We start from the raw sequence: 26783 nt of genomic DNA on the forward strand, positions 1-26783 counted from the left end.
TTAGCAGGCGCAGAACTGATGGGATTCATTTGGCCCTCCAGAAGTTGCTGGACTACAACACCCATCACCCCTGCCCTGCTTACTGGGGCTGATGGGAGCTGTAGTTTAGTAGCACCTGGGGGCTCAAAGGTTTGCTACTCCTGCTGCAGAGCAAGCATTCTCCAAAATGCCAAGAGCTGGGTCACCTCCTGCATTCCCCCACCCCCTGCAATAAAACTAAAGGGACACTTGACTTAAATGTTTCGTAGCACTGCCCGTTCCAAAACAGGCATCTTTTTTGCCGCCTCCAAAGTAACTCAATTTGTACAGCCTCCCGACATCCCCTTCCCGCTTTCTTCCAGGCTGTTTCTTTTCCATAGCAATGACTTCTGCAAGTTGCTCGGCATTGTGAATTGGCTGTGTGCAGCAATCCTTATTCTTCCCTGAAGAAGGAGGGGCCACTGTAGCGCCTGCACCCCTCAAAGTTATTTGCAGCCAGAGAGAAAGGCCAGTGCTGCAGAGGGAGGGGGCGGTAGCTTCAATTCAATAAGGCACAATTCAGCCCCTCCTATCAGAGCATGTTCCTATGCCCTCAAAGTTTTTCCCTTCAAAACCCTCCATGGCCTTACACTTCCCTCTATGTGCTTTATTTCTTGGCACATTCCTTCCTGTGACCTTTGACCTCAACCGTACCCCTCTACCCAAAATGACTCGGCCTTTTCCCTTTGGTGGGAGAGAGGCATTTTCAGGCAACCTCCCTTAGGAGAGTCATCATTTCCTCCTCCTCCCACCGCCAGTCGCTCTGCCCTGTAACAAAGCCAACTTGAAATAATTGCATATTCTTCCCATGCCTGTAAATTCTCCCTTTCCCATGTTGTTCCCTTGCATCACCCCCTGGAGCCATGGACCTGTTATTTGCAAAGTGTCATATATGGATAGATGGTAGTATATGAAGAATGACCATCGTCCCGCACGCACTGGGCAGCCAAAGAAAACCTTCAGAGCTGCCCAAAGGGGAAAAGAGGCAGGAGGAGTTGTTTGAGATGCAAAGTGCGTCCACTGCTGGTTGCGTGAAGCCCGAGAAGGTCAGGGTGTACAGGGAAAGTACTCTGAATTCTCCCAATGTTAACAGTGCGCCTTGCAAAGTGAACAGCTTGTGCTTTTTAATGAGCACAGGGACCTCATGCAGAAGCTGAGCGAAGCACAATCCTCTTGACTCCCCAGAAATGTCCTCTTTGGAGCCAAACCACTGGGCTCAGTCATAGCTGAGGAGAGAGTTGCAGAGTTCCCACACTGAGTCAGGCTGGCCAATGCCTGGGCTACAGAGCTATGACGTCCCCTGAAGGAGTCCTCAATGGGTTTCTTGCTCTGGCATCTTCAGAAACAAAACTGAAGAGGGATCTCAGTGCCTGTGTCTGCAAGGCTATCTTGATCTTGGCCTAGAAGCCTGTAGCCTTCATAGTTGAGAGAGGAGGACTTCTTTTCTCTGGTACAGAATATACCTCTATGAAAAGCTTGAAGGTAGATAGCAGATGCTGAACAATGGGAACAGGTGGTAGAGGACAGTATTAAGGCCCTTGGTGATCTCCTAGGATGGACTGCCATCCTACCAAAGCTGAATCCTGAGTTGGTTTTGAGACGTGGAACACAGGAAGCTCCCTTATCCCAAGTCAAACCATTTCTTCATCTGGTATTGCCTACTCTGGCTGGGCAGTGGCTCTCCAAGATTTCCAATGGGGTCTCATCCTGCCCTATCTGGAGATCCTGGGGATTGAACCTGGACCTTCTCCATTCAAAGCAGATGCTGTACCATAGAGCTAGACACGCACACATCCCTCGCTAATTCCTGGAGCTTCAGGATTCCTTCTGCAGCGTTATGCACACCCTCCATCAGGCTCTTTGGCACTTCCTAATGCCCTTTCATGGCTGGTTTATCATCATCTGGGTGCTGTAAGCCAGCAATGTCAACTTCTATGTTTTGCCCAACTGGTAGAAATAACCTCTGCCCCCTTTTTCAGAACGTTGCCTGTGGTCCTCCAGCAAAGCTGTGACCATCACCACCACCATTGCCCCAAGCACTCTGTGGCCATCTGAGAATGCCAGGTGCAGCATCATAGGACAGAGCATCAATCGCTGTCTTAAGGAGCTCTTGGCGTCCCCAATTTCCTCTTACTGGGTGCAGCAGAGGGCAGGGTGGTCCAGTTTCCAAAGCTGCCACCTCTTCTTCATTTCGGATTTCACCTGGATGAAAAGAAAGCATAAGAACAGCCTCCTGAATCAGGCCAGATATACAACTGAGAAACTAAGCAAAAACCTTCTAAAACGGAATAAAATATTCCCAAAACAGTAACAATTAAAAACATCTAAAAGCTGTTTCAGTTAAAAGCAACTGCGATTCAAAACATCCTTCCATCCAGTGATCTTGGGGTTGCCAGAATCAGTATTCTTCAGCCACCAAGTATGCTTGGGTAAACAGGAATGTTTTCAAATTCCTTCCGGAAAGCTAATAATGATGGGAGTCAAGCACACCTCACCAGGGAGGGCATTTCACAACCAGGGAACCACCACCAAAAAGGCCCAGTCAGCACCAACCAGACATCTCTTGGTGATGTCAGCAGCAACAAGTCCTCATCTGCCAATCAGAGGCTCCAATAGGTAAGACTGATCAGGGATTAGTATGAGCTGTATAAGATTGCATGCCCAAGAATGACTGGATCATCTCAGCCAGGGTGGGTGGTGGGGACATTGCTTACCTCCTTATTTGCAAAGCAATACAAGACAGCAACCAGGAATCCCTGCAGTAGATGAGAGAGAGAGAAGGAAGCATGAGTTTGCAATAGCAAACAGAAACCTGTTGGAAAACAGGGCCAAAGCCTGATGGCTTTTGCCAGACAATTTATTTCTGCACACTGCTGCCACATACATTCTCCAACAAACTTTCCCCTTTAGGATGGAAGCAGGAAATGGGGGTGGTGGTGGTCAGGAAACAAGTAAGCAACCATGTCAGAAAGCAGGTGATCCAAGCCAGGTGCTCCCAAACTCACCTGAAAGGAGTTGAGGAAGAGAGTGAAGAAGACTTTGATGTAGCGCAGCACTCCTGTAGTTTGCTCGTCTGTGACAAAAATGAAGACTACTTCATGGATCCCAAAGAGAGGGACAAGGGTGAGGGTGGCTTTGGCCAGCCTGGAAGGGACAACACCATGCAGGAGATGAAACTTAAGTTCCTGAGTTCAGGACTCGGGCTTTTCTTTGGGGTTTACCTGGCGGACAAACTCACCGCAGTTTGTAGTCTGCATAGCCCTTCTGATTGGCTCGCAGCTTGGCCAGGATCACTTTGAGGATCTGCATGAAGATCAGCAGGTTGATCTGGGAAGACACAGTGGTGAGTTAATCAAAGCTTGGAAGCAACAAGCCCCTTGCTCACAAAAAGATGCTAGCAAGAAGATAAGACATTGCAGCTGGGAAGACTGTGCCATGTTCTTTCTTCCCCCTGTAGATTTTAGGGAAGAGCCATAGCTCAGGGGGTAGAGCATCTGCTTTGCATGCAGAAGGTCCCAGGTTCAATCCTTGACATCACTAGGAGAGACGCCAGCCTGAAACCTTGGGAGAGTTGCTGCCAGTCAGAGTAGACAGTACTGAGCTAGTCTGACTTGGTATAAGGCAGCTTCCTGTGTAGTATTTGAATGGGGGGTGAGAGACACAACATATTGCCAAGCTATACTGCTTTGACACGGCTGGCAAAGGTGTTGCTCTTCCTGAGTACCAAAAGCCAGCCAGACTCCTTACCACCACCACCACCACCACCAGAAAGGCACTGTCCTCCCCCTCTCGCCCCATCTCAAGCTAGGCAAGAGGAACAAGGGGAAGGCACTTACTGTTAGTTTCTGTTTGCCACTGAGCAGCTGCTTGGAGTCACAGGACTCCGTTTACATTCCAGAGACCTTCCAAACTGTTGGAAGTCTCATGGGAGAAGGGAGATGGATGTGACGCTAGTGGTTTCCTGTTCCTTTGTTCAGTTGCTCTCTGCTCTCACAGAGAGAGGATGTATTTTTCTTTGCTCTCTGCATAGCTTACTAATAAAGCATAGCATGTAGCCATAAATCTCATCACCTCTGCTGCTTTGGAAACTCTGCTGAATGGGAATGTGCCTGAGGCCTCATCAAAGGCTCAGGTTGTTAATTATTCGTTGGGGGGTGATTCCGGAGGGAAATGAGCTTTATCAGGTCGGTCGCAGCGAAGATCCCGACACTTACCACAGATGCTAGCAAAATAGGGATGCGAATAATCCACCAGTAATTCATGTTCTCGTTCAATGCCCAGCACCTGCAGCACAAACAGGGAGGAGAACAGCATTATTCCAGAGGGGTTAATGGAACAGGCAGGGAAACAGCTCTGTGGGAAAGATGGCAAGCAGGGCTGCTCCGCCAGCTCCACTGAGAAGCCACAGAAGACTGTGGGAGACATGTCACCTTGTTCAGTCATTGACCTGCATCCTTCCCCCCCCCCCCCATTTGACTGTATAACATAAAATCCCTCCCTGTGCCAATCAGCCCAAATTCCCCATCCCAGCACCACCACACTCACTCTGCATTCTCCTTCAGGTACTTGGCAGCCATCCACGGCACCACAAAAGCCACGGGGGTTCCTGCAAGTCACACAGCAAAAGCTCTGGAAAAAACCAAACACTTACTGGAAGTCGAGAAGCAAGCTAGGTCCACCCCACTGCATTTCTGGGTTAAAAGGCACTGTCTCCACCCCCATGGTTCTGCCCGGACACTGAGGTCCAGTGCCGAGGGCCTTCTGGCAGTTCCCTCTCTGCAAGAAGCCAAGTTACAGGGAACCAGGCAGAGAGCCTTCTCGGTAGTGGCACCTGCCCTGTGGAATGCCCTCCCACCAGATGTCAAAGTGAACAACAACTACCAGACTTTTAGAAGACATCTGAAGGCAGCCCTTTAGGGAAGCTTTTAATGTTTAATAGACTATTGTATTTTAATATTCTGTTGGAAGCCGCCCAGAGTGGCTGGGGAAACCCAGCCAGATGGGCGGGGTATAAATTATTATTATTATTATTATTATTATTATTATTATTATTATTATTATTATCCCTTCTTCAGCATCCCAAATCAAGCACCGTACATCAAGGGGTCTTCAGCCCAGCAAAGGTTCATCAATAGCCAAGATGCTGAGCTTCCTATTCCCTATCTTGACTCAGCCGTTGAGCCCAAATGGGCAAATTGCCCAGGTAATGCAATTGCTGCAGCTGGAGTTCCAAAATTAGCACTGTGTATAAAATAGTGTCCTTTGCTTAAGTTCAATTCTCAAGATTCAGAATTGTCCCCTCCCCCAAAAAAATCACAATGGATGAAAAGAAGATAGATTGAAGCTGGGGATAAGAACTGTAGACTGTTCCGTGTGGGACTGGTAGGGCAAAAGGCAGGGAGCTCAACAGTAGGGGGAGCCAGATCCCATGGTAGGGAAAGCCAACTAATGCTAGCTTTGAGCAAGATTATAGGTCCTGGACGGCTTTTCCTTAAAATAAAACGAAGTGTGCTTAACAATGTATTGTATGCACTGGCCCCAGTATTAGCAAGTGCTTCCCAGCCCAATTCTTCCTTACCCCAGCCCAAGTACAGGTACAGAGTGTAGTAATTCTTCTCTGAAAACACAGCTCCAATCAGAAGCTTGTACAGGTAGACCGCCTCCGCAAGAAACCAATAATGATTGGCCAGAATACAGTACTGCATCACGACTTGAGCCACTCGACAACCAATCGCAGCCTAGAATAAGAGAGCCAATCAATGTCTAATAAGAACACTTTCCAGCACTTATGAAAAACATGGAAATAATACAGTAATACACATATTGTTGGCATTTCAATCATCATCGTTATTCCAGTTATTTTTGTCATTTTAATTTTTGCTGTTCTTGTTTCAATGATTATTATACCCGTTTACAGCTTGGTTTTTTAAAAAATAAAATTAAGTTTTCAAAAGATACATCAATAAAAATTAGAACCATTTAAAGCACCTACTTAAAAAGCCAACTAGGAAGGGGGCTTAACTCAGCAGCAACAGAACATCTGCCTTGCATTCAGAAGGTCCAGGTTCAATCTCTGGCATTTCCAGGAAGGACTAGGAGGGTCCCCTGGCTGAAAGTGCTGGAGAGGGGCTGTCTGTCAGTGTAGACAATACTGAGCTAGATGGACCAATAGTCTGACTCAGTATCACATGGCTTCCTATGTTGTTGGACTAGAATATCCATCATCCTTGACCACTGGCCCTGCAGTCAGGGGCTGGTGGGAATTTCAGCCTCACTGTCCAGCTATCTTAAGTGGGGCACGGTTAAAAAAGATGGGGCTACATTTTTTTCCCCCAGCACCCCAAGCACTTTACATGGAGAGGTTTTCAGCAAAGGTTCCCAAGATGCTGAGCTCCATACTGTCTTCCCTGACTGGAGGGAAGAGGAGAGGACAGAGGGTGAAGAAAGAGCTGTGAGCAGAGGTGAGGACCTTCTTCCCATCCTTTGGACCTCCTGGGAAACTCAGCAAACCTGCTGTACCTGGAACTGGGTGTGGAGAGTACAGCTGAATGGGACACAGCTTTGGGTAGCCTGTAGAAGCAACATGCCAAGCCCATAAAAGGCAAGTCTAGAGTGAGAGACTAGGGTGATACCTGCTGTTTCCAGGAAGTCGTCTCATTGGGAGACTTTTGTGGGTGAGCTGAGAGTTTGTTTGAACCCTTCATGGGAACCCGGAAGCTGAACAGGAGGGTTTATCAGAAGGAAAATGAATTGATTATGATTTTTATACATTAGCAACTTTGGATTAATGCAACATTTTTATATGTAACTGTGCATTTTTTTGTAATATTTTGTTTTGAGTTGTCTGTTACAGTTTTTTTGTACACCACTCAGAGATATTTTTAATAAATGAATTAGGGGGGAAAACCCAGAGTCCTTTTTGTTGGGGATAATTCAGATGGAAATTCCCAAGTGTCAAGAAAGGTTATTTATGTATGCCACTAATGCAGCTCGTGTTTTGTTAGCCCAAAAATGGAAAATGAGCGAAGTCCCAACTAAAGAAGAATGGCAATGTAAACTGGTGGAATATGCTCAGCTTGCAAACCTAACATATAGAATAAGAAAACAAGAAGAACATACTGTCAGGGGCTCAGGAGCAGGAGCACAGGGGAGAGAGGAAATGGAGAGCGAAGGGGAAGAATCCGAGGGCAGCGTAGGGGAGTATGACAGTGGCCCGAGAGATTCCATGAGCTTCTCCAGCGAATCAGAAGATTCCCAGAAGGGGGCGCCGATGGTCAGGGCAAGGGGGGTCCCAGGGGGGACGCACCAGAAACAAGGAGCCAGCGGGGAACCCCAAAGCAGCAGCGGGGGATCAGGACCAGTTTCCCCACCAGAGCGTAGTGGGGGGGAAGAGTCACATGTGTCAGGGCCAGCGTCTCCTCCAGTGGGGAGAGAAAGTGAGTCAGGGCTGACCACGCCTCCAACGGAGGGGAGGTCAGTTGCAGCTAGCCCCCCCAGAGGGGGAAGCAGTGACAGCAGCAGTGAAAAGGTCAGGAGGAAAACTGCTGGCTGGGCGCGCGCGCCAAGTTCAAATGTACAGGCGCGGGGGACAGCAGGAGACCCGGATGGGGAACCAGCTCCTAAAGCCCGCCGGAGGGAGGGGGAAGGCTCAGGGGATTCAGCGTCAGAAGAGTCTAGAAAGGGCGAGACCCCAACGGACAGGCGGAACCAGAGGCGGAAAGAACAGAGGAAGAGGTGGAGTAAAGCTAGAGTCTTAAATTGGTGTCTGGGGGGAGGAGACTCAGACGGAGCATCAGCGGTCTGAGAGTTGAGACGTAGAGCTGCACGCTGCGGCTCTGGAAGTGAAACTGAACTTCAATAAAGACTTTTGTACTTAACAACGAAGCAGCGTTGGTCCTTTGTGAGCTGGGACCTCGGGCGGCTCTGACACATACGTTTAAAGAAGATTGGGAAATGTTTATTGAATATATGGAGGGAAATTGTGTTTATTTGAAAACGTGGACAGTGTTAAGATAAATTCAACGGTGTAAGTTTTGATGGATGTAGTCATGGAATATTGAATGGTTTAGTTTATATAAAATATGCAGGGATTTATGTTATGCAAAATGAACCATGGAAAGAGAAGAAGGGGAGTTATTGGTATTTTAAGGTTGTTTAAATGAATATTCTAAAATGTAAAACAGAAATGTTAATAAAAAATATAGGGGGGAAAGAAAAAAGAAATCAAATACAGTGGTACCTCGGGTTACAGACGCTTCAGGCTACAGACGCTTCAGGTTACAGACTCCGCTAAACCAGAAATAGTACCTCAGGTTAAGAACTTTGCTTCAGGATGAGAACAGAAATTGTGCAGTGGCAGCGGGAGGCCCCATTAGCTAAAGTAGTGCTTCAGGTTAAGAACAGTTTCAGGTTAAGAACAGCCCTCCAGAACGAATTAAGTTCTTAATCTGAGGTACCACTGTAATCAAATCAAACGTTAAGCCCAAATGAGCAAATTGCTCAGGAGATGCAAAATCTGCCATTGGAGTTGAGTGCAATAGTGCTGGTTTCTTTAGGTTCATACTTGCCTCATGGCTCAGCAAGGCCTCCCAGTCGGACACCTGGAACGTCTCCCTTCTCCACATCTGCTCCAGCAATGCATCCTTCACGATCACAGAGATGGCCCGTAGCCCAAAGGAGGCGAAGAGGTTTGCATGGATGTAGTTCCGGGTGCAGCGAAGCTTCCTGGGGAGTGAAAAGGACATTGCACTGGGTACCCAATGTGGGCAAGGTGGGATGCTGTCCACTTACTGGTGACCCAGTAGCTCCGCACCACTCTATAAATGCTTTAAAAACACAAGCCTTCCAATGAAGCTGGTGTAAAACCTATTGACGGTCAGAGCAGCTCAGGAGTGGAACCAATTGCCTAGAGGGGTGGTGGGCCCTCCCTTGCTGGAGATCGTCATGCAGGGGCTCAACTCAAGCCAGGCTGCCAAAGAAGATCCCTGCCCAAAGCAAGACTTGTAAGCTCCTGATCAGAAACTCCCTGGCACATCCAATCCCAGCAGGTCCCTGTTGAACCTAATATGGCTCGTGGGCCAGAGGTTCCCCCATGCCTTGGTGTTGACAGTATCAAGCTGCATGGAGTGGTCTGTCTCAATGCAAAATGCTTCCTACATATCTTAGTCATAGGCTAGATCAGTGGTCAGAAACCTTTTTCAGCTGTGGGCCGGTCCACCGTCCCTCAGACCATGTGGTAGGCCAGACTATATTTGGGGGGGGAAATGAAAGAATTCCTATGCCCCACAAATAACCCAGAGATGCATTTTAAATAAAAGGACACATTCTACTCATGTAAAAACATCAGGCAGGCCCCACAAATAAACCAGAGATGCATTTTAAATACAAGGACACATTCTATTCATGTAAAAACATGCCGATTCCTGGACTGTCTGTGGGCCGGATTTAGAAGGCGATTGGGCCACATCCGGCCCACAGGCCTTATGTTGCCTACCCCTGGGCTAGATGGACCCAGTAGAAAAGCAGCTTCCTGTGATCACAGACATTGCTGGACACAGTCCTGTGTATGTTGAAGGGGTCGCCATGTGCCTATCCAAAATTATAGCAGCCAAATGCTGTGGATTTCTCTTCTCTCTCTCTTCCTTGCACACCTCCTGAACCTGTACAGAACAGACTGCACACTTGAGAGAGAAAGTGAGAGGCAAAGGCGTCCGTCACCATCCCACAGGGTCTTTCGCTCTGAGCTGGGATGCAGTACCTGAAGACTGTAAGGATGAGCAGAGCCAAGACCAGGGCCAGCAGAGAGAGGGAGTAGCCCACGGTGTAGAGGACCTTGAAGCTGACCATCAGGCGGTAGGATGATTCCTGTACAGGAGAGGAGGCCCCATCAGACAAGCCAAGGCAGCCCATTTCCACCCTTTTCCGGATGCATCCAGCCCATTGGGGAAGATGCAACTGGGAGCATCGGAGGGCAGGGACAGTGGCGCCATCAGGGTAGGCCTTTGGGGCAGAGATCCGGGCCCCATTCAGCAGAACAAGCAGGAAGGCCCTCAAACACTGCCAGCCAGGCTTGCCATGTTTAGAAGCAAATGACGTGTCATTATGAGCTTCACGGAGGGCCAGCAAATCCCAGCAGACTCCCCTTCTCACCTCTCCAGTGTTGCCATCCACCTCTTCCTTGCACTGGGAATGGTCCCTCCAGAGCTCTGTCCCATTCAGCATCGCCCAGTGGCCATCAGGCCCACACTTGCGGCTCACCGTACCATGTTTAACTGCGAGTAAAAAAAGGCCAGACATTGTCAGACTGACATGTTTGGAAATGTCAACGCTTAGCATCACTGTGCAGAACATACATCCACTGAAAGCAAGACTTGCTGGCATGAGCTAAGCTGCAAAACAACATCAAACCTAACATTATGTAACATACATTCAACAAACACACAAAATGTAACCGGCTATGCACAGCCAGTTATGTTTTGTGTGTTTGTTGAAGGCACGAGCTAAGCTGCAGGGAGGAAGGGAGACTCCAATCCTCTGAGGGATTATAACAATAGGGCCAAGCAGTAGGACCCAGAGGGAGAGCTGGGCTCCAACCACCCCAGCACAGTGAGTCAGACACTATCATTTATATATTCAGAGGTCATAGGGCTACTGTCGAAAAGGACAGCCCAGTGTCAGAGCTCCCCTTGTGCATTTTGTAACATCTAGTTCAACTTATCACGGCCTAGGACCCTCGTACCTACGGGACCGCTTCTCCCGGTATGCCCCACGGAGAGCCTCAAGGTCCATAAATAACAACACCCTAGTGGTCCCAGGCCCTAAGGAAGTTAGATTGGCTTCAACCAGAGCCAGGGCCTTTTCAACACTGGCTCCGGCCTGGTGGAACGCTCTGCCTCATGAGACCAGGGCCCTGCAGGATATGATTTCTTTCCGCAGGGCCTGTAAGACAGAGTTGTTCTGCCTGGCCTTTGGCTTGGAGCCAATTTGATTCCCTCCCCCCTCTTTCTTTTTTCTTTTTCCTTTCTCCTCCTGTGATGAGGCTGCATTTTAATATTTTAATGTTTCAATATTTTAATTGTATTTTAATCTTGTTTTTAAGTTGTATTCATTCAACTTGTTTTTATTATTGCTTGTTAGCCGCCCTGAGCCCTGCCTTGGCTGGGGAGGGCGGGGTATAAATAAAAATTGTTGTTGTTGTTGTTGTTATTATTATTATTATTATTACTATTATTATCTGGTCCTGACAGTGTGGCTGTTTCTCTACTCCATTATCACTAGCAGTTGTTGGTGTGGGTGGAGAAAAAACCTAATATTATTCATTCATTCATTCATTCATTCATACCCTGTCCATCTGGTTGGGTTTCCCCAGCCACTCTAGGTGGCTTCCAGCAAAATATTAAAATACAATACTTCATCAAATATTAAAAGCTTCCCTAAACAGGGCTGCCTTCAGATTATAGTGATGTCAGGACGCAGGACAAGTTGTAACTAGCCATTACAAAGGTGAAAATGAGAACCGCAGCAATGTTTTCAACAGCAGCAGGATGCTACAAAATGGGTTTAATCTGAAACATCAGCACCAAGGACAGCGACTCTTCCCAATTTCCTGCTTGATTTACAGTTGATGCAAAATGATGCCTGCTTTGATTTATGGAACAAAGAGGCAACCTTGCGTCATCCAAACGTTCTGGAACATAACTCCTATAATCTCTGACTGTGGACATTGGACTGATTAAAGCTATAGACCAGAACATCTTGAAGGCCCCTGATTTATTGGTTGGTGTCCTGTGGAGGTAAAAGACAGTGCAAACTTTGCCAACAGGAGTCAAGAATATGGCTTAGTCAACAAGCCAAAGTTGACCTAGTCAACAGGATTTGAGAAGTTGGATAAAAGGAAGAGAAAATAGGGATTTGCAGGACAAGTTGAGAAATCCCAGCATGGAAACCTGCACACATTTTTGGGGAGATGGGAGAGAAAGTGGTAGATGGAGTGTAAAAGAATTTTAGTGAATCTAAGCCTCAAGCTCCCTGGAATGCCTTGCAGATACTCTCCAAAAGAACCCACCAAGAAACAGCCTTACCTTTCTCATACCAGGGCAAATAAAAAGGGCAGGAGACATTGACGATGGTCCCGGGACTCCCATCTGGCCAGCATGCATACATGTCAAATGTCCGATTGCAAAACAGCCCTGAGAGAGGCAAAAGCAAGTCGGGTTGGGAAGGGCAAAACATAGAAGGGGGTCCAATATATTCAGCACAGCATCCCAGAACACAATGTAAAATGCCTTCCGCATCTTCAGTATATCTGTGGCTGTCACTTCTGAGTTAACTCAGCAAAGAGAACTGGTCCTGGGACAACCCCAGTTTGACCCTTGCCCAAGCCTCCTTAGGCTTTTCTAGACCAATTCTCAGCCACAATCTCCACTGACAACATGGAGTTCCATTGTACATAACACAACTTGTACATCATTCTCCTGAAGCTAAAGGACCCCTTGTGTTTTTTCAGTGTTCCTAAGTCCCTAAATTTGGAGCATGCAGAACGACTCCTTGGTGTTCTTCCTTGGTGCCTTCTCCACAGTGACCCTGGGAGCCAATCCTCTGACACTGACTTACCTCCTTTAAATCGGATTGGCTGCAATCAGCACAAAGGGTCAGAAGACACCTTCTCATTGGCTAAAAAGCTCCCCTTTCATGCTGTTTGTGTGGCTCTGGGACTCTAGAGACAGTGACCCTGCTGCAGAGATCATAACAGGTCTTTGACATCCCCCTTCCTTTCCCATAGTCCATGGCCACTACACCTCTGACAATATTCACTGGGCCATCAGCATTCAGGATTCCCCCCCCCCCATAAATGTTTTTGTCTTACTGCCTGAGCCTCTTGGTACCTCCTTTTCTTGTGTGGATAGGGCCATTCTGGCTATGCAAGAATCCTCATTCGGAGAATGAGTTTGAAGTTCATATACAGCACACTGTCTCCAAACTAACAGCAACTGATGGACCTATTCCAGTTTGCGGATTTGTCTAACCCTCTTTTCAAAGCCATTTCAGCGTGGCAGTCCCCGTCTGTCACAGCAGCAAGTTCCACAAATTAAGTGTTAACACAACTCAGCAAAAGCATTTACACACCCATTTTTCAGAAATCAGATCGTAAGCGCATAGCCCTGCAAAATGCAAAGGGGAGGAAAGAAGCAAGTGCCACTCCCTCGAGGCAGCTTTCTTAACGTTACATGAAATCAGCACATTTTAATTCTATATATTGCTGCTCCTTAAAAAAAAAAGGGTGGGGTGGGGGTGGAAGTAAAGTATTCCATACATTTACTCCCTCTCCCCATTCTTAAACAATACTTAGCTGGTGGTTTGAATGGTTCCATCCTGTGAAGTCATCCCCCTCTTCACAGGAAGGCAACTCAGCAGGTCCCTTCCACTCCTTTTGGATGAGAGCCTTAATAGAAATTGGTTCACTCTGCAAAAATCAGCTTCCCAGCAGGAGCAACATCTATAAAAGCAGTTAAATAGAATCTCCAGACCTCTTCCCTACATACACACACCCTTACCCTTGCTGTAATCAAAATCAGGGTGCTTAAAGGATGCATCTGTTCTTCAGCGGGCTTTTGACTTTGCATTTAGCATTGCAAGGAAGGTGCCTGCTGGGAACTGGGGTGCCGGGAGGGGGGAGTTTCACTGGATTCCTTATACTGAGAGAACAAGAATCCACCCTGAGCACTGCACTTAGGTAAGTCCCTTTCTTTTGCTAGAATAAAAATATCCTGTCCATTTTCACTGCTTTGAGTGAAAATGGGCACCCCTTCTGGGACTGACATCCCAGGAATTCCTATGGGATGTTTGGAGACTCTTTTGTCCATTGCAGACTAGAGTATTAGGTTGGAGTTACAACTGACTGATGGAGGGAGGTATAGACAGAGAGAGATAGAGCGCACAGGAAGGTGGGAGAGAAATACAAAGCCTGCTAGGGCAGGAAACAGTTCATGTGCCACCTTTATAGCAGGTGCCCAGTTAAAATAATTTGCAGCACATCTACTTAGAAGTCAGTCCCACCCATTTCAATGGACCTCACTGCTAGACAAGGGTGTGTATAGAATTGCAGCTATGCTGTGCAATTCCATGCATGTTTACTCGGAAGTAAGACTTGGTATGTTCAATGGCACCCATGGTAATGCAGACGTTAAGCTGCAATCCTATACACTTACCTGGGATTAAGTCCCATTGAACTCCAAGGGACTTACTTCTGAGTAGGCATGTATAGGGATGTAAAGTTAGCCTTTTTGGCAGGCCTACCTGTGATTGGAGGAAAGAAAAGAGAGGGGGAGAAAGTAGGTGGCCCCAACCAATCAGTGCAGGGAAAATACATCTCAGGGTATACCTGATATGAACCAATGTGATATTTAGCAACAACAACAAAAAATGATATGAAATATTTGTACCGTAAACTGGCTAATAAATTAGTGCATAAGGTATAAATAATAGGTGTCTCCAAAGAAATTGTGAACTTGAATATCATTTTTCACCCAGTGGTGGTCAGGTAAAGCCCACTCAGAGTCCCTGTTTTATTCACCATTTATTCACCATTCACCATTTTTGCTGCATTTTCTAGTGCATTTCTTCTATCATGCAACTTGAAGAGGATAAAGCCATAGCTCAGTGGTAGAGCATTTGACTTGCATGCAGAAGGTCCCAGGTTCAATCCCCAACAACTCCAGATACAGCAGTGAATGTCATCTTATTTGAAGACCTGGAGAGCTGTAGACAAATACTGAACTAGATGGACCAATGTGTCTGACTTCATACAAGGTGATGATGCCCTGTGATCCTTAGAGGCCCCTTTGAAGGCTCAAAGGGGGTTTAAAGCAGTCTCATTGACCTCACTTCAGCAAGGCGGCTGAGTCTCCTGCCTTCAGACCACGTGCAGGAATAGTAGAAGCCTATCACTTTTCAGGATTTCCTCTTCTGCACCATTCTTCTCTAGTCCAATCCCTTAGCAACGTAGGAATCTTTTTCCCAACATGGGGCTCAAACCCATGGCCGTGAGATTAAGAGTCTAATGCTCTACCAACTGAGCTATCCACAGGCTCTGGGCTTCTGTAGGAGGAAGGTGGAGTATCTAAGAACAAGTATTGCTCTAATATTTTTATGCAAACTGCTTTGTGAGGTTTGCCTGAGAAGCAATATGTAAATATCTGAAATAAATAAAGAGGTGCAGATTTTCCTAGCGCAATTGCCACTTTAAAATCAGCCACAAAGGAAACGGCTCCTTACCTGAAGGGTAAGGATCACTTGCTATCTTCTTCAAGCACTCATCTTTATACCTCATCCATTGTTCAAATGTCTTCTCCAGAACTTTTGGGCTGCAGCCCTGCAAAAATAAAACACTCTGCTGAGATTCAGGGCAAAGGCACTGCTAAAGGCCACCTTTACTCCTAGGCAGATAGCATGAGAATGGCCCAGGACAGCATAGCACCTCCTCCATGGGGCCACCAGAGTCCATCTGCACCTGCTGACTGAACACAGTGAGGACTAGAAACTTGCAGTTTTGCATTAGACAAAAGTCTCAGAAAGCTGCACTGTGCACTCAGTACCACACTGTGCTCTCTACTGGCGTGGGTGGACTCACTACATTGCAAGGGAGGGTCAGGAGTCCCAAATCCATTCACTGGACCTCTTGCACTGTTGTTTTTTGGTGGTCCTGCACAATGCACCATTTCCCTCTTATCTACGCCTTCTATCCAGGGGAAGGGAGGCATGTTCCCACCCTGCAACTGGAAACATCTCCCAAGAGAGATACACTACTATGCTTTCTGGTAGATACTCAGCAGGGTTGCAAGTACTTAGTCTGGAATTGCAAGACCTTTGCCCCTTCGGACCTCTAGGGAAAGAGGTAAAATCTCAGGGAAAGGGAACTGAAATATACTCAGAGTCGAGTGGGAATTTCATGCTCTTTATTCAGCTCATAGTAGCAATGAATGAATCTTTCCCCAAAACGTCTAGCTATATATACATTATTTACACAATGGGCCCCGTGTGATTGGCTAATTCCGGGCTGCTCCTGTAGGCCAATCGGGTTGTGGATTCACCTCCTCCAGAAGCCTGATTGGCTGCTCCTGCAGGCCAATCAGGTCACTGATTCACTTCCACCTGGAGCTCGATTGGGTGGCTCCTGCGGACCAATCAGACTGTTGCATTCTGGATCCTATTGTTCTAGGATTCAGCTCAGTACATAACAGGAACAGAATTAAAGGGACAACCTAAGGGACCCTTGAAACCACCTGTTTGCTGAGCATCTGTCCTAATTTGCTAACACAGAGGTTAAATGGCATTTGGTCTTCGTTGAGCCTTCTTTCTGATTTGTTTGTGGGGAGGTTACATGCCACTGAGCATTCATCCCGACTTACATGCTTATTACACACTTCCCTGCCAGTCTTTTGTCCATCCCATAATTTTGAATGCATTTGCTTGCCACGAAAAATCCATTCTTTTTCTTTAGGTGGATAAAGCATTTTTGAAGAACATGCCTTCCCCCCAAAAGAATCTGGGAAGCTGTAGTTTGTTAAGGATGCTGAGAGTTTTTATGAGACTCCTTAACAAACTTCAGCTCCCAATGTTCGTTGGGAGGGAGGGGGACACTATAACCATTACAGTAGTATGAAAGTGCTTCATATGTTTGGTTTTGGATTTGATATCCCGCTTTATCACTACCTGAAGGAGTCTCAAAGCAGCTAACATTCTCCTTTCCCTTCCTCCCCCACAACAAATACTCTGTGACGTGAGTGAGGCCGAGAGACTTCAGAGAAGGGTGACTAGCCCAAGGTCACCCAGCCAAAGCTGTCAACGTTTCCCTTTTTTAAAGGGAAATTCCCTTATTCCAAATAGGATTCCTCGCAAGAAAAGGGAAAAGTTGACAACTATGCACCCAGCTGCTGCATGTAGAGGAGGGAGACTCGAACCCAGTTCACCAGATTACGAGACTACTGCTCTTAACCACTACAGCACACTGGCTCTCCATCATGTGTATGGTGCAAATGTGACCAGCTTGTTCTCTGTTCCTCGATACAGAGCAGGACTAGAGACAGCGGGTGGAAATGGCACAAAATGATATTTTGGCTAAGTATGAAAAGAAGCTTGCTAACGGCAAGAGCTGCTCAGCAGTGGAGCAGAGTTCCTTGGGAAGGCCGTGAGCTCTTCTTGGCTGGAGTATTGAGAAGCTGGCTGGCCATCTGTTCAGGCTGCTGTGTTTGCAGATTCCTGCACTGAGCAGGAGGTTGGATGAGACGACTGCCAATGTTCCTCCTGATGCTGAGGCGCAACAAACTGCCCACAGTCTTCATTCATATTTTTGCAATAATGAGGACTAGAAACTTGGCTCTTTTACCACAACCTCCAAGGACCACAAGCAGAGCCAAGATCTACCTGTACCTACTAGGTGCCATCCTCTGCCACTATGAGACTTTAACACCCAGCCTCCATGCTTATCAGCCTAGACAGCTCAGTTGGTTAGAGCGTGGTGCTGATAACACCAAGGTTGCAGGTTCGATCTCCGTATGGGACAGCTGCATATTCCTTAGGGTCCCTTCCAACTCTACAATTCTATGATTCTATGATGTTAGGAGACTGCCAAACCTAGCCCACATCACCTGGCTTTGAGCAGGAAGACACTGTCCATGAGACAAAAGGTACCCTCCAACATCAAGGCCTGCGTGAGTAAAGACGATGAGCTGGCTGGCTTGAAACTCTTACCTCCAGAAAGATCAGGCTCATCCAAGGGAGGCAAATCAATTTAGTCATGGACCAAGGAGAATGTGCATCCCTCATAGTTAGCTTTGCTCCTTGGCACGGGGATCACAGACAAAAGATGGTCCCTTCAAAGCCCCTGAGAGAAAGAGAGAAGAACGTGGCAGGAAAACAGGTTTAGAGACACTTTTGGAGAACTTTTTTCGAGGATATTCCAGACAGTCAGCAAAGATGGATGAACTATCCTGTCTCAAAGAATGCTACAGAAACACTTGCCTCTTCCCATTACTATTTCCCTGCTGATTGAAACTTCTTTCCTTTTATGTAACCACAACATTACTGATATAACTAAACATGAAGCGGGGGAATAGATCCAGACAGAAAAACAAGAAGTTTTGACGACAGCAAACAGCAGGCACCAAACCTAAGTACCTAATTAAATCATTACAATTATTATTATTATTATTACACTATACCTGGAGGTCCCACTTTTTTGTATTTGATTTTCAGCTCAAAGATCCTTGGATTTAACATCTGCTCAAGGATAGCTACAGATGGAAAGCCCCACTTCCTCTGCAGGGAGAGATGGGTCTGACTCACACTCATGCAGCGGTGTGTGTGTGTGTGTGTGAGCTGAGATTCTGCCCAAGTGTGGAAAAAGAGCAGGCGGAATGAGCCAGCAGCAGACCGGTGGGTATGGAGTGGCAAACTTCATGTTCCTTATTTTTCTGTCCCATTTGGGGCTGGGAATCTCTGGGCTTCTGTATCTGGCCCATGGGATTCTCCCCAGGCCCTGCAGTACACCACTTTGAGTGGATTTGCCTGAGTGGAATATGTTCTAAACTATGATGACGCCTCTTGCTTGCCTGGACAGATGGAGGATAAAGGGGGGGGTGCAAACCTCTGTTTTTTTGCATGGCTGGAATGCAACCAATGGTAAAATGGTAAGTCACGCCTGTTGCTCCACCCACTTTTTGCCTCCAGCCCCGCCCACCACTGGCATGTGGCCCTGGGGAAGCTTGCCTGGCAGGGAATGTGGACCTTGGACCAGAAAAGGTTCCACACCCTGCATTATATACACAATCCTACTCCCTCTCTCTCTAATGCTTTATTGGTTTCAAAACTGCGTAACAGAAATAATAGATTATAACAACAAAATAAAGATAAACATTCATTCGTTCTTTGATTGCTGCTTGTTTTGTACCTCATTCTATACTTCAATTCAACATGACCTCCGATCTTCCCATTATGTTCCCGAGTTAGATTCCTTGGATACACATTTGACTTTATTTTCTCCCTATTATATAACTTGTTTTTGGTTTTTCCAAAACTGTCGTATTCACACGCAGAAACTCAGTCGATACCTGCCAATGGATTGATATTTTGACAATGTTCTTTTACATAGACTCTCTCTATATATCTGGTAAATTTTTCATCTGTAACATCTCATAGCCTTGCTGATATTCTCACAAATTGTGCATACTCTCTTAATGATTTTGCCAGTCTGATTTGGATGGGATAGTTTCTCCCTTCCAACCTTTTGCAATTAAAATTCTGGCAGCAACTGTAACATACGTAAAGATTCTCTTGAACTTTTTGGGAATTCCATTACCCATAATTCCTAGCAGGAAGGCTTCAGGTTTTTTGGGGGAAAGAGCATTTAAACATTTTCTTAAATTCATTGTAAATCATTTCCCAAAATGTCTGACAATCCTACCCTATCTCGATTTCTTCTCTGTTCAGGGGTCAGGGATCAAACAATCCACATACCATGGCCGAAATATTGGGAAATAATCGAAAAAATTGGAGACAACTGGAAACTGCAGAGTAAGGATAAACTAAAAAATAAGGTGCGAGATTGGTTACACTATGCTCAAATTCAAGAGGTTTTTAAATTGGATAAAAAAGTTGGCTTCCAAGTGGAAAAATCGAAATTGGAGACAGAATTGTTAGAACCAAAAACTAAGGTATTATCGAGAATGTACAACTTGCTGCTTAAGTGGAATACACAGGATGAGACAGTTAAATCTGCCATGATAAAATGGGCACAGGATGTCGGACATAACATTATGTTTGAAGACTGGGAAAGGTTATGGAACAACGGGATAAAATTCACGGCATGTAGTGCCCTGAAAGAAAATATTATGAAAATGTTATACCGGTGGTACATGACCCCAGTCAAGCTAGCTAAGATATATCACCTGTCTGATAACAAATGTTGGAAATGTAAGGAGGCAGAAGGGACATTTTTTCATCTCTGGTGGACCTGCCCAAAAGTGAAGGCCTTCTGGGAAATGATTTACAATGAACTGAAAAAGGTATTTAAGTATACCTTTCCCAAGAAACCAGAGGCCTTCCTGCTGGGCATGGTAGACCAGAAAGTGTCAAAGAAAGATAGAACTTTGTTTATGTATGCTACCACAGCAGCAAGAATACTCATCGCAAAGAATTGGAAGACACAAGATTTACCCACGTTGGAGGAATGGCAGACGCAGTTGATGGACTATATGGAACTAGCTGAAATGACCGGCAGAATCCGAGATTTGGATGAAGAATCAGTCGAGGCGGATTGGAAAAAATTTAAAGACTATTTGCAAAAATACTATAAGCTGTATGAACTTTAAGACAGTGCATGTTCTTGGAAAGGTTACGCTTTAGCAAATATGATTAAGCAAATGGTAAAATTAATGACAAATGAGAAAAGAAGTCAATGTGAATCAAACATTTTATGTTTATTTTAAAAGGTAACAAAGTTAAGATACAATATACTGAATATGGGTACATAATAATGGAAAGTTCCAACAAGGTTTGAAATAAGGTAACAAATTGCTGATATTGCTACTACAAAGAACGCAGATCTGGAAGGTGTGGGGAAGTCCAATGGTTTTCTTTTTTGTTAAAAAAATCAAAAATTGTTTCTTGTATTTGGGTTTTTCTGTATTGTATTGAATTGTCAAAATTATGAAAAGAAACGTAATAAAAATTATTTAAAAAAAAAAAAACAAACAATCCACATACCATGCATGACTGCTGTATCCAGCACTTTAGGGCACCAGGTAAAGATGCTTTTGTTCACCCAGGTGTGTAGCTTTTAGTTGGGACCATATGTTATGATGCTACCCTAGCCTGTATTGGTGTCCATCTTTCTAGATATAGGGTAGCATCTGTCCTTTCTATGCTATTGCAGGATGAGCACTTTCAGCCAATAACACACTTCTAACTTTTTGATGTATTTTAAATTGCATATTGTGTTTACCTTTATCATCGTAAGTCACTTTGAGACATTTTATGCCAGGCATAGGCAAACTCAGCCCTCCAGATGTTTTGGGACTACAGTTCCCATCATCCCTGACCACTGGTCCTGTTAGCTAGGGATCATGGGGGTTGTAGTCCCAAAACATCTGGAGGGCCAAGTTTGCCTATGCCTGTTTTATGCAGTAAGCCACAAATAGATGCAATGAATAATAACTTGCTCTTATGACCTGTCGACCAAGACTGTGCACATGCTCTTGTTTGCTCAGTATCCTGTGCCAGGATCTCACACCAGATCAGAAAACAGCGCACACACCAAGTTAGCTATAATCCATATCTATCCTGTCATTTCTTAGGGAGGGAAAATGCATCTTGATGTGTTTCCCCTGAAACCATCTTTAATCCGAATTGAAGGGAAATAATGACCTCGCTGCATTTTAAGCCGTTCATGTGCACACAGCCCAAAGTCGTCCAGGTGGTTTGCAAACACATTTAAAATAGGATTTAAATATGAAAATTAAACGTGGCACAAAACAGCTACTTACAATGCAAACCGGCACAGAGATGCCTAAAAGGTAACATCAAAACAAGCCTCCAGAAATTGAAAATTGCTGGATTAAAGGAAAGGAGCAAAAAAGCACTTGCGGCCCCAACACAGAAGCAAAGATCTTGTCTTGATGGGTATATTATCTCTGGCTCCAGTGTCACTTGTGCAGCACAAACCGAAGTTATCGCCTGCTGGAATCTCATGAAGCATTATATAAAAACTAATCCCTCGGGAGAGGCATAATCGCGTAACAGCACCACATAGGCTGATTTGCATCCGCAGCTCAACAGATACTGACCTGCTAGGAGAATGTCAGTAGTTCACACGCAGCAGCGAGAGCAGCCTGAGCTGGAGGATGCTCTGAGTGGCATTTCAAGCATGTGCTCAGATGATCCCAGACAGGACCGGCCTCCATCTGTTTACTCATATGATAGAAATAGCAGAAACTGCACTGGCCACAGCTGCAGGACATGCTGGCGTGTACCAAGCAGGCTACACAGGTACAAAAGACGTCTGCCATCTACCTTCTGCCAAGTCAGACTCTTGCTCCATCTAGATTAGTATCAGATGGATACTCCTGGGTTTAAGACTGGGGTCTCTTTCGGCTCCAATAGGGATTGAACCTGGGACCTTCTGGAGGCAGAGCAGATGCTCTAAGCCCAGTGCCCTGCATTTTCTCCCAGTCAAGTTTCCCTCTTACTGGAACCCCACACATCCTGCTGCTGCTACAACTGCTCCTTTCGGAAAAAAATAAAGAAATCTCAAGTTCTAAACAGTGAATGAACCATGTGAATGGAAGCCAGTTCTCCAGAAACAAGCAGTGGACCCCAATTCATTCATGGCTGGTTCCGCCTCCAGATCGTAAGGAAAATAACAGGGAGAAAATACTGCAGAGCAGGAGATGGGAACCTGCAGTACTGCAGTATTACTAGACTATGGGCACATCTGCACGACACATTTAAAGCACGTGGCTTATTCTTAAATAATAAAAATAACAATGAGAACTTTTGATTGTTAAGGGTACTGGGAATTGTACCTATGTGAGGGGTTAGCTACAGTTCCCAGCAGTCGAGGCCAGGCCGTTTGAGGGGCTGGGGCACTGCCAGTTTAATATCCTTCTTCCCTCCTGTTCAGTTTCTTATTTATTTCTTTTTAAAGCATTTTCATCCTGCTCTTTGGCTAAAGAAAGGCTCCCAGATCCACAGCTTCAGTTATCATTAATAAGAAGGTTCCTGTGGCATAGCCAGTCTAATTAATGCCCAAAGGGGTTAATACCATAGAGTAAGCTGTCCTGCCAGGCTTAGCTATGTCACGTCTCCTACCTCGGGAGGAAATAGGTAATCAAACCTATTGTCCCCACACACCCTGTAGTCTACCTGGGAAGCTCAGCATGAGAACAGGAGCTTTTCTCAAGAAGCTGAGAGATACCGATGGATTGTGGCTAACATCGTGCATCCTTGGCTCCCAACTGGGAGCATGTTGGGGCCAGCATAACCGCTAATGCGTGCACAAGCCTTGAAGTCAAAGCATCCCCAAATATGCCATTGTCAAGATGCTGGAGTTTGAACCTTTGGCATGGCAAATGTGGGGGCTCTTCACGCACCTGGCATCTGCCCTGCCAGCAAAACCATCCCTGGACTTGCAGCCACGGGTGACCTAAGAAGAAACTGAAAGAGCATCAGCACAAAGCCGTACTTGTTCCAGGTTCCTGGAATTGGAACTCCATTGCAGTGGCATTCCGCGAAGAAATGGCCAGGGGCTGATCTGCATGTCGGAAACGTTTAATGAGGCTGCAAGCGTAATAGAAATGTACCTCTGTTAGAGTTAAACAGAGCATCAACAAGGAAAGGGCCAGGGGAACCAGTTTCTTCTCTCTTCCTTAAGAAGTGGAGGTTCTTCCCCACAACTATGGGTAGAGAGAAAGGAGTGTGTGGTTGCCATGCACCGGAGGCATAGTATTTTGGGAGGGGCCTGGGCAGTGCTCCCCATCCACTCCTTTCTGACCACTCTTTCTCAGGATCTGACAACTCAACAGTTCTTAGGAACAGGGCATCTGTTGATGTAAACCTGAGCTAGTGGAACCTGTGGTCCTGCAGATGTTGGAGTACAACTCCCATCATCCCTGATCCCTGCAACCTCTGGAAGGTACCAGCTTCCCCATCCCTGACACAAAATAGTCAGGGATAGCCATATGTGTTAAGTGTGTCTGCCAAACACAGTACGGTGTAGTGGTTAGAGGGTTGGGCTAGGATCCAGGAGACCAGGGTTCCAATCTCCACTCAGCCATGAACCTCACGGGATGCTCTTGGGCCAGCCGCTATCTTTCATCCTAAACTACCCCGCAGGGTTGTTGTGAAGATAAAATAGGAAGAGAAGAATGTATGCCATCTTGAGCTCCTTGAAGGAAAGATGAGATATAGGAATAATAATAATAATAATAATAATAATAATAATAGGCTGCTTGCTTCCAAAAGAGATGGGCACATAATCCAGCAAAAATTATCATGGCTAAACTGCAATCCCATTCCCATTTACTTGGGAGTTAAGTCTGAGTGAACCTGGTGGGGCTTGCTTCTGAATAAACATAGAATCATAGAATGGTTGTGGCTGAAACCCACAACCCTGAGATTAAGAGTCTCATGCTCTACAAACTGAGCTATCCCTCAGTGAAGAGGATCACGCTGTAAAACCCATGACAAACAGCTTGATCCTATGCAGGATTACTCACAAGGAAATATCACAAAGTTTAATGAGATTTTGTTGTTTACAGCAGGGGTGTGGAACCTGTGGCCTTGCAGATGCTGCTGGACTCAAACTCCCACAGGGCTTGCCAACAACATCTGGAGAGTTCCTCATCCCTGGTCTACAGGACCACAGCCTACATCCTCTACCATTGCTTTCAGCAGGATTTGCAGTGCACACCTAGGCATGTTTACACCAAATTAATTTACCCAGGACTTACACCCTGGTTAATATGCTTAGGACTGCCACCCAAGTCAGGGAATGTGCTCAATAGCAATTAAATTAATGCTACTGCGATCGATATTACTAAGTATGCAACATCTGTGTGCCATTGGGTAGCACAACCACAACGAAGCTGCACATACAGACTCTCAAAACTAACATAATTCTGCCTGGAATGGATGGTGTAATAAATTACAAAATCTTTTGGCAAATGCCAGGCGTGAGGGAGCAGTTGCCTGTGGCACCTTGAAGGCTGACTGTAGCTCCCCCGTCGAGCATCTGCTCTGCATGCATCTTCCGGTTAGGGCTGGGGAGTCCTGAAACTCTGGAGGCTGCTGCTGCCAATCAGTGTAGGCACCACTGAGCTAAATGGACCGGCTCAGTCTAAGGCAGCTTCCTAGATTGCTCAAACCAACGTCGAGCTTTTCCTGTCTGCTTCATCCGCAGCAAACTCTGATCCACGATGGTCGAGGTGCCCCTCGCAACTTACGGGGGAGGCTGCAGTACTCTGCTCACGTGGATGCAAGCCCTATTGAGCAGAATGGGGCTTGCTTCTGAGTAAACATGTAGGCTTGCGCGATAGGAGCACCCTCCCCACCCCCGAAATTGATAATCAGTACAACTGGGGTGACATTGACCCCTGGTGCAAGGAGATGGACGTTCAACACACACACAGCCCCCGGTCCTCTTCCACGGTCCTTCCTTCCAGCCACGATCGTGTGAAGACGACCACGTTTCGAGGCTGGGGAGCCCTCCCCTCGCTCAACATTAACTCCTGAGCACCCGAGAGGTGGTCTTCCTCCTATCTTTTAGGATCTACGGGCGGCACGGCGGGGGGGGGGGGACGACGACACACAGATAAATAAGGGGAACCTGCATGCCTTCTCCCCAACCCCCACGACAAGTCTCTTACCCGGCCCCCACATCTCATCTTTTTCTCTTAGAAATCTCATCAGTGGAACAAAACTCTCCTCTTTAAACAAAACGCCCCGTGCCCTCTCTGTGCTTTATAACGCCGAGCCTACCTCTCGGGGTTGTTGTGGGCTGGAAAAGGGGACGGGGGGGGGTCAAACCTTGCGCGCGCCCTTGAGCTCCCGGGGCGCAAGCGGGGAGAGAGAACTCATCCATCGAGGAATACAGAGAAATCCTTCGCAATCCCCTTCTCCGCCGCCTCTTTCTCTCTCCCGGCTTGCGAAGCAGGCACACCCCTCCGTCGGATGCGCGCCTCACCTGGCCGGGCGACTTCTCCTCGGCGTTTGCTCGGAGCCTCTTTCTCCGCCGCCGTCGCCGCCGCTGGATCCAGACAGTCGGGCGCTCCCTCCAGGCTCCCGCAGCCCGATGGAGAGGCTGGACTTGGATTTGGCTTCCTCGCCCCGATGGAGGGGTAGCTGCTGCTGCTGCTGCTCTGGACGCCGCCTGCTCCTCTCCGGCGCGCTTCTGCGTCCCGTCCCCTCGACGGAGGAGCCTCGCCTCGCCTCTTCCAGCCAGACTCCTCCCTCTCCGCCGCTCGTGGCTCCCCGGACGGAGTGGAGAGAAAAGTGTCAATGGAATGGAGAGGGAGGAGTATTTCTGTAAAGCCCCCAACTCGCACCCCCGCCCTCTTTCGTGCTGCCAGAGTGGTAGAGACGACGTGCCAAGGAGGGGGCAGACCAGCCCCATGGCTATCCCTCTGCACCAGACCGGTGGAGATCGGTCTATTGGGGTGAATGGAGCACTGCCCCCACCAAGCACAGCCTGCCCTCAGCCAGCCCCTACCTGCCTGTCTATGGGCGTAGCTGGGGGGGCAGGGAGGGGCAGCCGCCCCCCAATCAATAAAATTCAGTAAAAATCCATAGGAAACTGAGGTTCTGTTCCCCCTAACAAAAGGCCTGCCCCCCCAAAAAATTCTAGCTACCCCCATGTGCCTGCCCCTTGCTTGCATCCAGCCAAGAAGGTAGCAGTGGCTGTGCATGCTCTGAGCAGCCGGGCAAGGCCACCTCGGTGGAAAAATCTGGTTGCTGGCATGGGCCATTTGGCTGGCAAAGCTATTCGAAGTGTAAGCAGAGCAGGGGCTTGGAGGGAAGAAAGATGGAGAGAGCAGGGAAGACTTGCGGGAAGACGGGAAAGGAAGGAAGAAAGGAATGAGGCAGAATGGAAAGCAGTGAGTGGAGAGAGCCAGGCAGATGAACTGACCAAGGAAGAGGAAGAAAAGGAGGAAGAGGGGAGGAGAAGCAGGGCAGACCCCCATTGCTGCAGAGTAAGTCGCTGGCAGAGCACGAAA

The 26783-nt window shown here is 46.9% G+C and overlaps 2 protein-coding genes across 7 annotated transcripts in view; one reads left to right on the forward strand and one right to left on the reverse strand.

The window, feature by feature from the left end:
- ANKS3 (ankyrin repeat and sterile alpha motif domain containing 3) overlaps positions 1–7119 on the forward strand; it is a 28893-nt gene extending 21774 nt beyond the window's left edge. The window contains exons 17-18 of one of the 2 annotated variants that reach the window (XR_014541410.1): positions 6355–6479; positions 7023–7119. The gene's annotated coding sequence lies outside the window, so the exon portion shown is untranslated. Of the gene's footprint in view, positions 1–6354 lie in introns of both variants that reach the window. The other variant, XM_083585090.1, reaches the window with a different exon arrangement.
- On the reverse strand, positions 876–25870 carry LOC310748928 (glucagon receptor-like). 5 transcript variants are annotated; one of them, XM_083585254.1, is made up of 14 exons: positions 25754–25870; positions 17767–17899; positions 15292–15388; positions 12099–12206; positions 10168–10289; positions 9776–9882; positions 8586–8742; positions 5597–5756; positions 4564–4624; positions 4233–4302; positions 3257–3345; positions 3024–3162; positions 2733–2774; positions 876–2220 (listed from the first exon to the last, which is right to left on the reverse strand). In XM_083585254.1, exons 2-14 carry the CDS (start codon positions 17839–17841, stop codon positions 2149–2151), a joined length of 1299 nt encoding a protein of 432 aa, XP_083441380.1. In that variant the 5' UTR covers positions 17842–17899; positions 25754–25870; the 3' UTR covers positions 876–2148. The 5 variants fall into 5 exon arrangements, with proteins under 5 accessions (XP_083441380.1, XP_083441378.1, XP_083441379.1 ...); XM_083585252.1 differs by having other exon boundaries at positions 9776–10289; XM_083585253.1 differs by lacking the exon at positions 25754–25870 and adding an exon at positions 21858–21942 and having other exon boundaries at positions 9776–10289.
- Between the last annotated feature and the right edge of the window lie 913 nt (positions 25871–26783).

The sequence above is a fragment of the Podarcis filfolensis genome (assembly GCF_964270895.1).
Source record: "Podarcis filfolensis genome assembly, chromosome: 14".
In the NCBI taxonomy this organism is placed as follows: Eukaryota; Metazoa; Chordata; class Lepidosauria; order Squamata; family Lacertidae; genus Podarcis; species Podarcis filfolensis.

Bases quoted from the DNA above. Each gene is read 5' to 3' on its own strand.
- LOC310748928 (XM_083585252.1), bottom strand. From the start codon at position 17,841: ATGAGGGATGCACATTCTCCTTGGTCCATGACTAAATTGATTTGCCTC. The intron at 4,625-5,596 runs GTAAGGAAGAAT...TGTGACTTGCAG, and splicing joins GTACCTGTACTTGGGCTGGG to GAACCCCCGTGGCTTTTGTG. The intron at 3,163-3,256 runs GTGAGTTTGTCC...TGTCCCTTCCAG, and splicing joins TATGCAGACTACAAACTGCG to GCTGGCCAAAGCCACCCTCA.